General features: G+C 35.4%; 1 protein-coding gene across 2 annotated transcripts in view; it reads left to right on the plus strand.

Annotated features, from left to right (window-relative positions):
* Positions 1–4,612: 4,612 nt before the first annotated feature.
* LOC149776619 (ATP-citrate synthase-like) overlaps positions 4,613–18,311 on the plus strand; it is an 85,880-nt gene continuing 72,181 nt past the window's right edge. Inside the window, exons 1-3 of one of the 2 annotated variants that reach the window (XM_089941120.1) lie at positions 4,613–4,965; positions 7,412–7,572; positions 14,914–15,036. In XM_089941120.1, coding sequence (XP_089797246.1) covers positions 7,423–7,572; positions 14,914–15,036 — 273 coding nt within the window. In that variant the 5' untranslated portion in view covers positions 4,613–4,965; positions 7,412–7,422. The remainder of the gene's footprint in view (positions 4,966–7,411; positions 7,573–14,913; positions 15,037–18,311) is intronic. The other variant, XM_089941121.1, reaches the window with a different exon arrangement.

Here is an 18,311-nt window from a genome sequence, read left to right on the forward strand (position 1 = left end):
AAATAACCTGCCGTGCAGGCATTAACCAGTGGTACATGTACCGATGTACCAAAACCACTTTAATTTTACCAGTCAGTCATTCGCGCCATTTAACATTGAATATACCAAGATGGCTTCAAACCGCCTTGGCAAGATGAAGAAGCTGCAAGACCTCCTCGACAATATGGGGATGATAGAGGAGATATTAGTTAAAATGGATGAAGATTGTTATTCTTATAGGCCCCATTGATTGAAGATGGAAATAAACAATTTAAGAAAGTCAAAGAAATGATAAGATATCTACTCAAAAAAGAAAAGGTGGAGAAAGATGATGAAGAGGACAAAAAGAGGATGAAAGAATGGAATGAAAAACAGAAAAGGAAGAAGAAAAGGAGAAGAGGAAGAAAAAGGAGGAGAATGAGAATCAGGAGGAGGTAAAAAAAAAAAAAGAAGACAAATAGTGTAGGACAGAAAATAAGAAGCTGGTGGAAGAATAGAAGAAATTCGAAGAAAAAAGAAGAAACCCAAAGACCCGTTTCAGGGCCACTCATATGCCTCGAAAAGTTTTGCTTTCTTGTTTAAATTTGTTTTAGTCGGTTATATAGTTGTCTGATAGACTGATGTGCATCAATCTATGTATGTGTCGTATATCTATGTCTCTGTCTATAAAGAAGTTACATGTCCCGCCCTGCCAAGCGATGTTTTATTGGTATAGTTTATGAACTAGCTGAACTCACACGCCACCCGCTGAACTAGAACTTACCTGTCACCGGCTACTCGCTAACCTAGCTAATTAGCCCACTACCCGCAACACTGTGCAACAATCCAACTTTCCCTTGTCACTATACAGACTCAATATTCCCCATGTTCAATTTCTCTTGACGCTAAACGTGCCCAGGCTGTGATAAAAAAAAAATACCTTGACCCTAAACGTGCCCAAGGGGGGGGGGAGGGGGCTTAATGTATTTTATCATTGACCCTAAACGTGCCCTGGGTGATTTAAAAGGTGTTGACCCTAAACGTGCCCACGACCTTTTTGACTGGATTTTCCATTGAGACTAAACAGTCCCACTGGTGATGCATAAAAAGTTTATTTGTCTAGTTTCCTCAAATTTCTTACTATATATATGTAACATCAATTGTGCGCCCTATAACATAAATAAAAATACACAAAGCATTAGTTTAATTTCATTGGCCCCGAGTTAAAAACTTTAGACAGAAAGAGAACGCGAAAGTTGTTGCCGTTTTTGTTTTTGTTTCCTTCAGATTTCACATGGTCAGTGATGTTGTCTAAATGTTGCATGTAATATACTCTAGTATGTAGGCTCATAGGGCATTGATAATTTACCATACTCTAGTTTGAAAGCCGATACGGCTTTTATAACGTACCATATGAAGGCTGACATGCTTTTATAATGTACCATACTCTAGTGGGTAGGCCGATAGGGTTTTAATAATGTAGCATACTATATTATGAAGGCTGACATGGCTTTTATAATGTACTATACTCTAATATGAAGGCCGACATGACTTTTATAATGTACCATACTCTAAAGTGTAGGCCGACTGGGCTTTTATAATGTACCATAATCATGTATGAAGACCGATATGACTTTTATATCGTACCATACTCTAATATGAAGGCCGATAGGGCTTTTATAATGTACCATACTCTAATATGAAGGCCGACAGGGCTTTTATAATGTACTATACTCTAGTGTGTAGGTCGATAGACCTTTTATAATGTAACATCTCTAGTATGAAAGCCGATACGGCTTTTATAATGTACTATACTCTATTGTGTAGGCCGATAAGGCTTTATATAATGTACCATAGTCCAGTATGAAGGCCGACAGGGCTTTTATAATGTACCATACTCTAAAATGAAGGCCAGCAGGGCTTTTATAATGTACCATACTCTATTGTGTAGGTCGATAGGGATTTTATAATGTACTATACTCTAATATGAAGGCCGACAGGGCTTTTATAATGTACCATGCTCTAGTGTGTAGGTCGACAGGGCTTTTATAATGTACCATACTCTAATAGGAAGGAATAAAGGGCTTTTATAATGTACTATACTCTAATATGGAGGCTGACGTGATTTTTATAATGTACCATACTCTGGTGTGTAGTATGACTGGGATTTTATAATGAACCATACTCTAGTAAGAAGGCTGATAGGGCTTTAATAACGTACCATACTCTAATATGAAGGCCGATGGGGCTTTTATAATGTATCATACTCTAGTGTGCATGCCGATATGGCTTTTATAATGTACCATAATCTAATATGAAGGTCAACGGGCTTTTATTATGTACCATACTGTAATATGAAGCACGACATGGCTTTTATAATGTACCATACTATAGTGTATATGTTGATAGGGCTTTTATAATGCACCATACTCTAATATGAAGGCCGACAGGGCTTTTATAATGTACTATACTCTGATATGAAGGCCGACGGGGCTTTCACAATGTACTATACTCTAGTGTGTAGGTCGATATGGCTTTTTATAATGTACCATACTCCAACATAAAGGCCACTGGGCTTTTATAATGTACCATACTCTAATGTGTAGGCCGATAGATCTTTTATAATGCACTACACTCTGATATGAAGGCCGACAGGTCATTTATAATGTACCATACTCTAGTAAGAAGGATTAAAGGGCTTTTATAATGTACCATACTCTGCTTTGTAGGCCTATAGAGCTTTTATAATTTGTTTAAAATCGTTTCTCCAGTATTTGTCATGAAGAGTTCTAGATACAAAAATAGTGTGCTGGGTAAATGGAATAAATGCAAGATGTATCAACAGAAGTTGAAGGCAGACTTTTTTAGATTAAAAAAGAGTGGAAAGCTTTTCACGATTTAAGGGTATTGCATATCATATATATGACTGCAACATTTCAATGAATCCTTTGCATAAGTAATGGAAGAAATTAAGGTAAATACATTTAATTCTTCGTATGTATAAGTATGCATGTGCAATAATTAAGCGTCCGACCATTTTATTTTCTGGGAGGGGGGTTTTCTTAACAGAAAAAAATTATAAAAACTAAATAAACTCCTGCTTTCAAATAGCTTGAAAAAATTCTTCCTCTGATTTAGAGCCACCCCAACCCACCACCAACACCCAACATAATAGCCATTATATTAGCCATTATATTAGTTTAACAAAAATAACTTATCTCCAGGTAAAAGAAAACAAAATAATGTATCCCGCTCGAAAAGAAATTCCAGCCCCTACCCACGCGAAAATGAATATTATTCAAAAGTGGTGCAATTTAAAGGCATGTCTGACAAATGGATACACACAGAGATGATAAGATGTTTCATATATTCAAGTGAAGATTGACCAGTTTAATAATAAGTTTTATACACAGGAGATCCCATTTAGCTATATTAGATTACGCGATAATATCAGTTTTGTTCATGTTGCATTTAGTTACTGTTATAATTGGATATATGATACCCCCCCCCCCTTCCATCCATACAGATCCATTGTGGTTTCATCTTTAATCAGCGTTGAACCTTGACCAAACCAAACCTCCTATTGATGAATGACTTGGCCTTGACGGAAAACAACCAGCCACTGCTTACTGATGTAGTGGTCAAAAGTTAAAAGTTCAAGGTCACAAATGCCCACGAGGAGGAAAATGGGTTGTGCCTGGTGCAGACGATACAATTTCACAACTGAGGACAAAGGAATAATGGACAGTTATATTGAAAGCTCTAGTTTGACGATGGCGCGATTTTAATAAAAATGACTCATTTGAAAACTTAATCATTTACTTACCTGCGTCAGATAATTTCTCCTTTGAATATAAAAAACTGAAAAGTATCATATAACAAGAGGAAGAAAGAAAAAAAAATGTGAAACGCTGCGAACAAGTTCTGTCGTGACGATAATGTGAAAGCCATGCCAAGGGAAACAGTCGATTCGGGCTGATCCGATGGTACGGTTAGAAAACCGAATAAGTAACAACACCAATCGCCTATACAAAATTACGATAGCTACATAAATCCTGAATAGATGTTATTGTTGTTGTTGTTATTATTATTATTATTATTATTGGCGGAAGGTGGTGGTGATTTAAAATTAAAAAGCAGTTATGGGATACTATTTAGATAATACAAAGGTTCGGATACTCTTAAGAATTTCTAGAGGGAACTGCAGCCCCCCACTCCTCCCCATTGCTAACACACCAATGGTTACGCTCGAGACACCTGTTGTGAATACATTATATTTACTTGGTATTCATTGTCTATTTCGGTATGAAGGTGCCATTATATGTCAGCAATATCTCTATTCTTGTCACGCGGATTTTGAATGACTGTTTTTCACCGGTCACCAGTGGTCAAGTGGTTATTGACTTCTGGTCACTCAAGTTCCATCAAGGCACAAGTTAGCAAACTCTGTCAACTTGCAACCTGTTTGACATTCACGCAGAAACTGCTGCTCGGAGTTTAAATCTCACGTGATTTTTTCCTCGTGTTCAAAAAAAAGAAATTAAGCTATATATTTTATTTCAACTTTTGCCTTGTATCTCAACAGCTTCGCACTGAGAAATACACTCTTACGTTGGACTGACGGTTCTTTAGATTGTGGAGGATTTGAGAAAACAACAACAAGAGTGAGAGGTCAGACCGTCGGCGCATCGCTCTGACACGCACACAAACAGTGTTTACATTGTGGCGTGATCTTGGCACATGCGAACGTGACCACACCAAAAGAAGAAAAATTACCCTTCGTACATTGGAAGCGTTTAAGAGAGGTAACTGCAGTGTCATATCTCAAGTTGTACGCCAAGGGTGTTAAGGAACAAACGTATCGATTTTCAGGATTTTCCGCCATCTATTGAATGTAGTGTTCAGTGCGTTTGCTCCCATTAACGTGCTAGACCTTGGGTATACTAGGGTGTAGGCTTGCAGAGTCAGCGATAGTCAGATTCATTTTTCAGGGAGAATTAATGAGAGGTAGGTACTAAAATGTAATATTTGAACAAAATCTATTCCATTTTAACAGGAGTGGAAATTAATGCCGTATTCAAATGAACTTCCTGCATGGTTATGATTCAACAGGTAAATTTTATCGAGTCGGATTTGCAGTTGCGTAATACTTGAAGAAACACTAGCTCATTTGGCTGTTTTACCGACTATACACAGCTAAACAGAACACAACAGTTAAATAAGAAGACATAGCATGACTAGTGCGTATGTCACAGCATACAGTACTTAGGCCAGATGTCAGCATAGAGTATGATACAACAGTGCACTAGTAAGATGGTTTGTCAATATGAGCACAGAATTTGTTTATGTAACAATAGATAGATTCCAGTGCATTTAATATCCCAAGTTTGCAGCTTCATTTCATCGTGCCTTTGAATTTCTCCACTCCAAACCCAATATTGTATTTACGTTTTAACAGTAAAAAAAATGATGCTGCCAAAAAAATCACCATATAGGATATTTGGTATGTGACCCCTGTATTTGGTATGTGATCCCTGGAAAGGGGATCTGATTCCACCTTCTCTAGCTTTTATACAGAGATCTTGAATCCCAAAAGGCCAAACTTAATCTGGTAGGATCAATAGCTATGGTGCAACATGTTATCTTCCCAGATTGTCTGACAGCTTCATGACTTCTGCTAGATTTGCAGGATGGAAAAAGCTCCCCATTCGAAGCCACTCCATGACATAATGAGTTTCTTCAGTTGGGTTAGTCAGAATCTGTCTTGCATACTTTAGGGCACTGGCGATGGTCTTTCCAGGGTATTGTATCTCCCTACACCTTTTACCTATTCTATGGTATTATGATTGGCTTAGGTGTTTGAAGTAGAAACCAATTTTTTATTTGTAAAATATGTTTGTTCAGTCGTCATTTTTAGGAGTTTGGGATTGTGGTAGGTAGAGCTGTTTACCACAAAAATGTTTACTGTGGTCCACTGCAGTATTTCTGAACATATAGTGATACTACCATGTATGCCACAATTATATTAGGGACCAACAATTCAGTGATCTGGGGCAGGGACATGACACTTTTTTGACACTTTGGATCAGCGCTGCTTTTGTTAATTAGCAACTCCAGCATGTCTTGCTTTATAAAGTGTCTTATTACACTTTTGATGTTGGTCATAGGTCCTTCTTTGTGTACTTTATTGTAGTCTGGAGAGTTCAGACCAAATGCAGTATTGAAGTATTATATATAATAAAGGGATCAAACATGGTCCGTGCTGGCTTGTAAATCTTTGATTAAGAATTGTCTGTCCTTTGGTGGAGGTGAGATAAAATTGGAGTAAGTAAGTAATTAAGTACTGTGAATATTTTTTATGTTCTTGTTAAATTGCTACTGAATTGTTCAACTTCAAGGTGTTTCAAGTTAAAGTTGAATGTATAATAACTAAGGTGTCCCATGCTCATGCTTACACTAGTGTAATGCAACACTAGTTTGACATATTACAGTAGTTGTGTAATTAAACACTGATTTAACATATTATTTGGTATCATTGTAGAGCTACATCTGTCTACCTTTCTATAATACCACCCACATTAGTGCATCCTTCATGACCTTGACACTACAGAGCTTGGCAGTAGGCTACTACCTCCTGCCCCTTAAACTTGTCACCAGGGGTTAATGTGTTACAGTAGTTGTGGTTGGTAAGGAGCCTACTTAAGATGAATCGACAATTATTTTTCCTTTCTTTTCAGGCTGAATTAAAATGTCTGTTAACACATTACATTAACCCCTGGAGGTTTTTGTCGTTTTCACCTGAAATTCGAGTAGGAAACACATTTTGAAAGCTATTTCTGAATACATTGGAAAACACGAACTTCCAGGTGATCTTCCAATAAAAGACTGCCTAGTTGTGTTAGAAACATCATTAACATTGGCTATTTGGCTCACTCATGAGCAGAAGGTGTTTTTTTTTTTGTTTTTTTTTGTTTGCTTAACACATTAACCCTGGAGGACCCATTACTTTTGTATCGAGACCACTCTTTACTCCAGATGCCCATCTTATCCTACTTTTTTGCAAAGGTTCACCTGTCTGTTTGCAGTTCATACCTGCTTGCCTTAGATCTGAGACCAAAAAGTCTAAATCCGGACACAAAATTGGATTCCGACCATGGGCGAATTTTGGGTTTAAAAAATCGGGTCCAAAAAAGGAGGTTTTTCCCTCTGCATTTTGTAGTACAACTAGAAATTCCAGATTATTTGGTATCATTGTAGAGCTACATCTGTCTACCTTTCTATAATACCAAACACTTTAGTGTATCCTTCATGACCTTGACACTACAGAGCTCAGCAGTAGGCTACTACCTCCTGTCACTTAAACTCGTCACCAGGGGTTAATGTGTTACAGTAGTTGTGGTTGGTAAGGAGCCTACTTAAGATGAATCAGCAATTATTTTTCCTATCTTTTCAGGCTGAATTAAAATGTCTGCCAAAGCTATTCATGAGGCAAAGGGGAAGGAACTTCTTAACACATTTCTTAAGGATGAGGCTGTCAAGAACCGTTTTGTGGTGATACAGGAAGAGGTCAATTGGGACAAAGTTGTGCAGGAGAATCCCTGGGTTTCAGCAGAGGTAATCTAAATGATGAAGTTGTTAGTGTTCTTTTTTCAATATAATTATGGCTAGCAAATGTCTGTGACTCTTGACATTCAGAATTAGATATTTATGTAACTCTTAATATTCAGAATTAGATATTTATGTAACTCTTTATATTCAGAATTAGATAATTTATGTAACTCTTGATATTCAGAATTAGATAATTTATGTAACTCTTAATATTCAGAATTAGATATTTATGTAACTCTTAATATTCAGACGTAGATATTTATGTAACTATTGATATTCAGAATTAGATAATTTATGTAACTCTTAATATTCAGAATTAGATATTTATGTAACTCTTTATGTTCAGAATTAGATAATTTATGTAACTCTTAATATTCAGAATTAGATAATTTATGTAACTCTTAATATTCAGAATTAGATATTTATGTAACTCTTAATATTCAGACGTAGATATTTATGTAACTATTGATATTCAGAATTAGATAATTTATGTAACTCTTAATATTCAGAATTAGATATTTATGTAACTCTTAATATTCAGACGTAGATATTTATGTAACTCTTGATATTCAGAATTAGATAATTTATGTAACTCTTAATATTCAGAATGAGATAATTTATGTAACTCTTGATATTCAGAATTAGATAATTTATGTAACTCTTAATATTCAGAATTAGATAATTTATGTAACTCTTGATATTCAGAATTAGATAGTTTATGTAACTCTTGATATTCAGAATTAGATATTTATGCATCTGTTGATATGCCGATCTATTGAAATGCTGAAATAGAACTAGAACATGTTTTTTGTATATTATATCTCTATGTATATTTAAACTGAAAATAGATCAGAGAGTACTCAGGTACTCACCTGTTAACAGTAACCCGGGTAATAAAACAAAGCAGCGGGTAACCATTAAAAATTAAAGTATTCCAAATTCAGATTGAGACATATACAATAATAACGAATCCAGTTTGAGGCTCGTGTCGTGTGTGCATTTATTCATCATCACATGGATTCGTATGGTTGCTTACATTTTATTTATCATACTTATAGTATATAATAATACAAGGGAGGATACTTCTCTTTTCTCGCACGACCTATTTAAGATTCAATGCTGATATTTAAAGTTGGACCATTCTAACATCATGCCTGTCCAGAGTTTGTGCCCCAGTTTTCACGTGACTTAAACTTCCTTGTTTTGAGATCCCGATGACATTAACTAGGTCAGCACCCTTCAGCGAGAGCAATAGAAAGTTCTGATTAAGAAATATTCAACAAAATAAAATATGTACTAGAAGTATATAAAAAAAGCACAGTATAAATGTTTAACTAATGTCATTTTTGCCTCAAGTTTGTTGCCCTGGAGCAAGTATTAGCTGTTCAAGCCAGGGCTACTTTTCATTTGTTTGTTTTCTGGACTCTTTTTTTTTTATTAGTGGAAAACGAAAGACATATTTTTGTCACAGCAAAGACAACACAAAAACTTGGTTACTGTAACATCCAGTTCTTATACCATGTTAGTAAAACAATTTAAACAAAATGAACAGCTATACAGAATGAAATTGTTCACTGAAGTATTTAAATATAAGGGAAATCTTTGTTATTTATTAGCACTGAAAAAAATCTATTAAAAAGTGTCCATGTATGTAAATATGGTAATTTTACATGAAACAGTTCCAAGAAAACAGATGGGATTAATGAATATGGAACAACTGTCATAGATTCATCCTATTTTGACACTACATACATATTGGACCAGTCTAAATTGAAAATAAATGGCAACAGATATCATACAAAAATGGGCTGTATCTGCGTGACTGTTGGATGTTATATGACTGAAAAATGTTAGAGAAGAGTAATTTTGTTAATCTCAAAAACATATTCCTTTAATAGTTTCCCTTTGATTGGGTACCTGAGTAACTGTTAAGATTGACGGGTACCCGGTAGAAAGTTCCCAGAATTTTGACATCTCTAAATATGAGCAGCATTGTTTTGAACGTTGTGAAGTTTCTGTAATTGATAACTGAGATGAACCTGATACAATAGACAAGGCTAGAATTCAAAGTACTGTGTACAACACAACCTGATACAATAGACAAGGCTAGAATTCAAAGTATTGTGTACAACACAAGTGTTTTTAGTGACATCAGCATATGGAAAGTTGTGAATGGACAGGGTTTGCAGGGTTTTTAAAAGTCTTTAAAAACTTATAAAAGCTGAAGAAGCATTTTTAAACGTCTAAAAGTTTGTAAAAATGGAACAGGTATGTAAATGATAATAAATTCTGGGAATATCATATTTGCCTGACTTCTTTAAATCAAAAAATAAAAAATAATTGGTCGCAACACACCTTCCGTTGGTGAAGAAAATGAAAGGGCACAATGTGACAAGAAGTGTTGTCGCCATTTCATCCTGGCTTTGTTTAAAACTGTTCACTGTGAGTACAACAAAATGATGGGGGATTCGCTTTTCATTGATCAGTATCTGTAATGGTTAGGCCTCTAACCAGTGGTAAAAATATCTGTAATGGTGAGGCCTACCTATTGTCTAAATATATGTAATGGTTAGGCATACCAAGCATATAAATATTTGTAATGGTGAGGCCTACCAGTGGTATAAATATTTGTAATGGTGAGGCCTACCTATGATATAAATATATGTAATGGTGAGGCCTACCAGTGGTATAAATATTTGTAATGGTAAGTATACCAATGGTATAAATGTCTATAATAGTGAGGCCTACCTATGGTATAAATGCCTGTAATGGTGATTAAAAGTATCAGTTCTTATCAAATCAAATTAAAAAATCTACACTGCAAATATAAACTCATGCATACAAGCACTTAGTGTTATGACTCTACAGTCTTCAAGTAAGTAATAAAAAAGCAAAAACCATCAAGTTTTGTAAAATTTAAAAAAAAATATTTTCCAAGAATACAAAGTAAAAATTTAAAAGGAACTTACAGTATTGGGAATTAAAACTTAAATAGACCTAAGAATTTTGTCACAAGTCCAAAGGTATAAAGTGTTTTACATGAATTTGATCAGTGATGCAATGAATTCATCTTGAATGTGCTGATGTACCAGTGACTTCAAATATGCTAATGTGTCAACAGTCTTGATGTATCAAAGTGATATAAACCAGAACATCCTTGGATGAATTCGCAGTAATTCCAAAATAATTATTAATCCAAAAGTCATTGTACACTTTGTGATTCCAGAGAATAATGTAAATAAATTCCTGTCAAATTATAACTTAACCCAAACAAAGGACTTGATACCATAAGTCAGATGCTAAAGTAGAAATGAGCAATTCTAATGTAAATAACCTTTAGACAAAATAAGATGATCAGGACGAGGGTCATAATTTCATTTCCAGAACATTCTAAGTTTTGAACAAGGGCAAATCGTTTATTTAATTTTTTTAAAGAACATATCAAACATCAGGTAGACCAGGAATTCCTAATGAGAAAACCAATGTCCTGAACTCAAATCTAAGTAAACATGTTTGCCTACAAGTGATAATTATTTTAAATATAATCTAAAATCATAGGCAAAAATTAGTTACATGTATGTAATATGTTACAAAATGACTCTTATAATCAACAATCATAGACAAAAAAAATTAAACACAAAATAGATATACATAACAATAGACATAGTAAAAATATTTTTTGACCTTTTACTGGTTTGCATATTAGCATAGCCACAGTGCAAATTCATGTTTTATTCAGTGATGTCTTGGTGTGACTATCCCAGATTGGGAGATAAATTAATGGAAGATCTGATGTTTTGGTGTGACTATATCTCAGATGAGGTGGGAGATAAGTTAACAGAAGATCCAAAGAAATTTAAATATTTTGAAATGTACACCGCTCCCTCGATAACTCGCGAACCCGCTTATAACGCGGTGTCCGGCATGGATCCTGTTTTTTTAAAGAAAATATTTTAAAAAAATGAAAAACATCATGATCAGAACTGATGAATGAAACCTTGATATATCGCCCGTTTTATTGTCGAAAATGGCGGTTAGTGCCCGAAAAGTTAGAATCAACATCGTGAAATTTTCAGATTTTAATAAGGAATCACATATCTTGTTAGATTTTATCGGAAAAAATATTTTCTCAGTTCACTGTAAATAATAATACTGTATATGTATACGGCGAAACAGCGATCAATGAATTATAGTAAATGCTAACAGGTGGCAACACTGAATGAAATGAACACTAATTAAATATGTCTTGTCAGGGGAAATTAGTGTTTTAATCTTTTCATTGTGTTGCAGTGTAAGCAGTATAATCGTTGCATGTTCTCTTCTATTCAAACATGAAAAGAGTCAATTGACTGTCACATCGATGCCTGCGAGCACATCTGTGAGAACCTAATTAAGTGCCGGCTGCGTTTTGATCGACGACTTGGGGAAGTGTTTGTTGCATTGTAAAAATCAATTAAAATAGACCTGCTTTGTTTTATCACGTTAAGACGGTCTTTTGTATCAAATCAGGTAAAAGACGTACAATACAAAAGTTCAAAGGAATGCAAATCCTACATGCATAAACTCTTGTGGTCAATATCATGTCTCAACATCAATCAATTTAATTGGACCAATCAAACCATGTCTCAACATCAATCAATTTAATTGGACCAATCGAACATGGTTTCAAATAGTATGTACTTATTGTCATTAGAGTATATATTAATCGGTAATTTATCCTAATCATTTGTAAATGTGATCATGGAGAGCAAGGGAATCAAGCGAAAGGTGTACTCAGTGAATGAAAAGCTTACTGTCATAGAGAGGGTTCGTAATGGTGAATCAAGATCAAAAGTTTGTAGTGAACTTAAACTTGCAGAGTCGACACTCAGAGGTTGGCTCAAGGATGAGAAGAATTTTCGGGATTATTTGCATGAAGTTGATTCTGATGATGGATTTAAACAGAAACGGGCACGCACTGCAAACGACACAGAATTAGATGATGCTGTGTACACCTGGTTCACACAGCAACATGAACAAGGTGTTCCGATTTCGGGAACAATTCTCAAGGCCCAGGCAGAGAAAATGGCCAAAACTATGGATACTGATTCAGATTTCATGGCAAGCCATGGATGGCTTTGTAGATTCCAGCGCCGACATGGAATAAAACAAAATTCGTTGTCGGGAGAGATACGCTCAGCAAATCAGGCGGCCGCATCTAGTTATCCCAACCAACTCCGAGAGATACTGACCCGTGATGGATATACAGACGACCAAGTTTATAATTGTGATGAGGCTGGTCTATGCTATCGGATAATGCCAGACAAAACTCTAGCTACCAGAGATGATACACACAAAAATGAGGGTTTCAAGCTGAACAAAGAGAGATTAACACTTTTGTTTTGTGTTAACAAAACTGGCACACATAAAATGAAACCATTATGTGTTGGCTAATACAAGTCTCCCCATTGTTTTCATCACATGAATATGGACACCCTTCCATTTGTATATAGAAATAGTGGAAATGCATGGATGACTGCAACAGTATTTACGGAGTGGTTTTCTAAGATGTTTGTCCCCGCCGTCAGAAACCACCTGCAATCCAGGGGCTTAGAGGAGAAAGCTCTACTGCTATTAGACAATTGCCCAGCAAATATTGTCTTATTCTCACTCGCGTATTTGTATTTAAAGTCTTTTTTTTTTAAATTTTTGTTTTACATGTCTCACGTTTAGACCCATTAAATTCATGGTTGGTAATGGTTTATCTTTGTGAATTTATTTTTTTACATTTTACTCTATCTATCTATCTATCTTATCTATCTATCTAGTGATAGCAGATTTTTTTTTTTTAGAGCAACACAAGTTTCGACGTCATTTTTCGATGTGAATGTTATCTTTTTTGATAAAAGAAATTTTGATTCATTTTGAACAAACAATAACACTAGAATGTATCCAAATCAACACAAAAAGCAGTGACGTAATACACAATGTGTTTAGCGATACACATGTTAAGAGTACTGATACCTCGTGGAATAATGTTTGTTTTTATGATCTTTTCAAGATACTTTATCCAGAAATTAAAGGTAATTTATAAAGAAAAATGAACAACACCTTTATAAAGAAATATTTATTCACAGTTATTTTCAGCACGATTATAAAACGAGTATTTAACAATGCAAACCACCCCCACCCCCTTCGCCTCTCTCTGTCGATCTCCATCTCTTTATTAGTTTTTTTTATAGGTCCCTCAGTAACTTGCGCCCTCGCTTATAGTGCGGTCAATGTTTTTGGACCCCGTTGTGCGCAAGTTATCGAGGGAGCGGTGTATTAGGAATCCATGATAACATGATCAAAAATGAATGTCATCTACAGTTTTAAATACTGTTTGATATTAGATCTTGATCAGGCCACCTAACTTGATTTGGTCAGGTGTTGTCTTAATTATTAAATGAACATTTTGATGATTAGTCAATTGGGTTAAAAACTTTAAAGCCACGATAAACTGCTAAACAATATAAATGTGGATACTACTAGTTCATATATGTTATTGATGTAAACGAGGTTGTAATAGGGTTTTTTATATTAGAATTTACCTTCAAAACTGAAAATGTCACCTGACAAGTGCCATTCAAATATGAAAGTGTTGGCATGAATGTACATCTGGAATAGATTAGTAAAGCAGAAAAACATTAAAGGATAGCCTCAGCTCTTTGTAGGTCAATTCAAGTAATTATCTGTGAATGCTCATGGCATCAAGGAAATGCTCATTTCAGTCTACTCTGGTGTGTTATCTCCTGTTTGCGAGTGTCTTTTATCTAAGTACAGGCATGGCATCAAGGAAATGCTCATTTCAATCTATAGGGGTGTGGTTATCTCCTGTTTGCAGAAGTGTCAGTTGTCTCGAAAGCTGAACAATTATATTGTGGCCAGCATGACTAAATGGCAAATACTGCAGATCTAAAATGGTAAATGCTGCAGATCGAAAATTGGATCAAGTGGTAATATGTTATCATTCTCCCTCTCAATATGTAGTTTGCAGCAAGGCATTCATTTGCTCCAGTTAGTCTGTTATAAATTGGAAACTAAGGTTTGAAACAACATTGGGGTGGGTGTGTGGATCAAGCATGTGTATGGAGAAGATATATGTATTCAAAGTCACTTCACATTTACCATGAAAACCAAACTATGTTTTGGTCTCACTGGTCGCTTTTTGGCTCATTAAGTTTTCATTCTAGCTACAAAGCTAAGAAAATACCAGCAGGGATGGGGCTCCAATACAAAGTGAAGAAAATGCAATGGGGTGGGGCTCATAAAATTCATCAAGACCTGAAAGGACTAAAATTGAGTTTTCTTATATTTATATTGCAGAAGCTGGTTGTGAAACCAGATCAGTTAATTAAAAGACGGGGCAAATTAGGGCTCATCAAAGCAGGAGCGGATTTGGATGGAGTCAAAGACTGGTTAGCAAATAAACTCAACAAGGAATTCCAGGTAGGTTATCAGTAATTTGTTGATTTATGTTAGATTATTTGCAGCATTAATAAATGATTGATGCATCTGCTAAATTACGATTTGCTGTTACTAAAATTAGATTAAACTTTTTTTTGCATTTCATTCTTTGAGATGAGTGCCATCTCTACCTTTTCAGTTTCAGAATAATACAGTATTCTTGGAAAAGTTAAGTTCTTCAATACACCAATGAAATTATTGGTAATATATTTCCCTTCTCTGTATAATCTGTGTATACATATTACTGTATTAAAATCAAGTTCCCATGCTTGCACTTAAAACACAGTGGAACATTCTTTTCTCCCATCTTGCTTTCCCACAGCTCTGCGCCACATAGACAAAAATACTTGTTTGGAAATTCCATGTCAAATGCTCTGTAGTACGAGATTATACTTAACACATTAACCCCTAGCGACGAGTTCACGTGGCAGGAGGTAGTAGCCTACTGCCGAGCTCTGTAGCGTCATGGTCATGCATGATACACTAAAGTGGGTGGTATTACAGAAAGGTAGACAGATGTAGCTGTACAATGATACCAGATAATCTGGAATTTTGTTGCACTACAAAATACAGAGGGAAAAACCTCATTTTTTACCCAATTTTTTTTAAAACCCAAAATTGTCCCGTGGTCTGGATCCGATTTTGTGTCCATATTTTAGACTTGTTGGTCTCAGATCTAAGGCAAACCAATATGAACTGCAAACAGACAGGTGAACCTTTGCAAAAAGTAGGATAAGATGGGCATTTGGAATAGAGTGGTCTCGATACATAAATAATGGCTCCGTTTAGCAACAAAAAAAATAGAACTCGAACTTTTACCCTTCTGCTCATGCGCGAGCTAAATAGCCAATGAAAAATGATGTTTCTAACACAACTAGGCAGTATGTTATTGAAAGATCACTTGGAATTTGGTGTTTTCAGATCTGTTCAGAAATAGCTTTCAAAATGTGTTAATGTGTTAAGTGGGGGATGTTGTGACACTATCCATCTGTGTCACAGAATAAGGCAAGAAATAACTTGGTTTCGCCTTAGAGCAATTTGATCATTTTCATCGTGCATGTATACAACGTTACCTAGGGTGGATAATTGTTTTTCTAGTTAAGTGGCTGAACTAGCATGTATCACGTTGTAGATTGCTTTCAGCGAGACACAAAAAATACGGTATGCACAGGTATTTTACCCTTATTAATACTCATTCTCCTGTAGATTTCAGGCAAGTTTAATTTCTGATTGACAGATTGGTCTTTTGGGATTTTGTCAAGGAGTGTACGTTCTCCATTTTGTTCTGCAGCCATAGGGGTAAATGTTACATTAGGTGTCAGAAGTGGGATGCTTTGGATTGAATGAACTACCAATACACTCTATTTGAACCATAGGCAGGCTGTAAATTGTGGACTTTTTGACAAGTGAATTTTTAGCAGGTGTGGGGTTTGAGTTGTACCTTTTCCATTATTTCCCTTTCTGATTCCCTTTTCTCCTTGGTAGTTCATTCAATCCAAAGCATCCCACTTCTGACACCAAACGTAATATTTACCCCTATGGCTGTAGAACAAAATGGAGAACTTACACTCTTTCTACAACAAGATACATGTTAGTTCAGTTGCTTAACTAGAAAAACAATTATCCACCCTAAGTAACAGTGTATGCATGTAAGACGAAAATGATCAAAACGTTCTAAGGCAAAACCAAGTTATTTCTTGCCTTATTCTGTGACAATCTGTCTTGCACTCTATCCATTGTTTAGTGGTCCATTCATTTGTCTTGATGTCCATTGATCTGTCTAGGTGCAACTTGATAGCTTTCACATTCAGTTAAAGGCAAGAACTAGACACCTGCAACTTGCTTAATTTCATTGTCAGTTTAAGAAAGAAATTTTCAATTGCAACTAATTTTTCACTGTTTAAGGCAAAAAAGAGACACTTGCAAATTTCTACATTTTTTTGTCAGTTTATGGCAAGAAATAGACACATGCAACTTAATAAATTTCACTGTCAGTCTAAGGCAAGAAATAATCACCATTACATAACAAATTTTAGTCTGTTTAAGGGAAGAAATAGACACCTTGGGGGTCCAAGTCATAGACACTGAAGATTCGCCTTAATGTTTCAGTTAAGTTTTTTTCTTTCTTCATTTGGTTACATTTCCATTATCTATTGATATATTCTGTTCATACTTGGGATATATCATCTCTTAAAGCAGGGACGGTTCATTCTGCACTATACTTGCTCATTCCTGTGACCTTAGGGTAGTGAAATGTATTTCTCTGAGACATTCAAATATTGTAATTCTCTGGCACACTGCATCACAGGAAGAGTAATTCTCTGGCACACCATGTCACATGGAGAGTTATCGGTAAGAATTTGTTTAATCTTTATGCCTTGTCAGGTTGGCTGGAATTTTGTTCCATCGTTCAATAAAATTACATCTGCTAGATATTGATGTGAGAATGGTACCCTCCTCCAAGAGTCAGGTTATTACAATCCTCCCTGTGTAATTAGAGAAAATCAATATTGCCAGAAAAGACATAATTTATAGTATTTTTGAATTGATTTGGCATCTTTCCCAGCAGAGAAGGTTTTCAAAGGATATCCATAAAATTGGTTGTGTACATGCTGTTAAGATGAGACTGTAACCATATTTTCTGTTAGCTACTCACCTCCTCTAGCCATTCAAACACTTTACCGTCAACAAAAGTTAGATAAAATGCTCTGATTGATAGTCCTTTTATGGTGGAGGGTGATACAGTTTTTGGCCCAAGCAGGCAGTCATCATGAGATGGATGTAGATACAATCAGGATGCTGAATATGAATAATTTACCAGCATCTTTCAAGAACTTAAAAATAAAAATGCCTTTTGTTGGCATACTTTGAGTTTCTTTCAGTCAAACTAAACAATACTCTTTCTTTGACAGTCCCTTTGGTGAATTCATTCAGAATATGGGAGGGGCCTGATCTAGAATTATAGGGGCATTAGGCTGTCCATTTTCTTCAGCTCTGTACCTTTCCTGATTTTGTACATACATTGCCTATGATGTAGTAAAGGAATATAATTATTAGTTTCCTTTTCTGGTGTCAGCAGGGGATACAAAGGCAAAATTACTCAAACTGCAGTTGCATTAGCATTTTGAAACAATTTATAGGGAAATTTTAAGTGTGTAGTAATTACAGGTAGACACAATATATGTAAAAAATATGGGTTTATGACACATGGTTCAAATGGGATGTCTGGTTGTTGGTTTTGGCTTTGTGATGCTTGG

Source organism: Sinohyriopsis cumingii, chromosome 18, assembly GCF_028554795.1.
Source record: "Sinohyriopsis cumingii isolate HCF-2022 chromosome 18, ASM2855479v2, whole genome shotgun sequence".
Classification (NCBI taxonomy): domain Eukaryota; kingdom Metazoa; phylum Mollusca; class Bivalvia; order Unionida; family Unionidae; genus Sinohyriopsis; species Sinohyriopsis cumingii.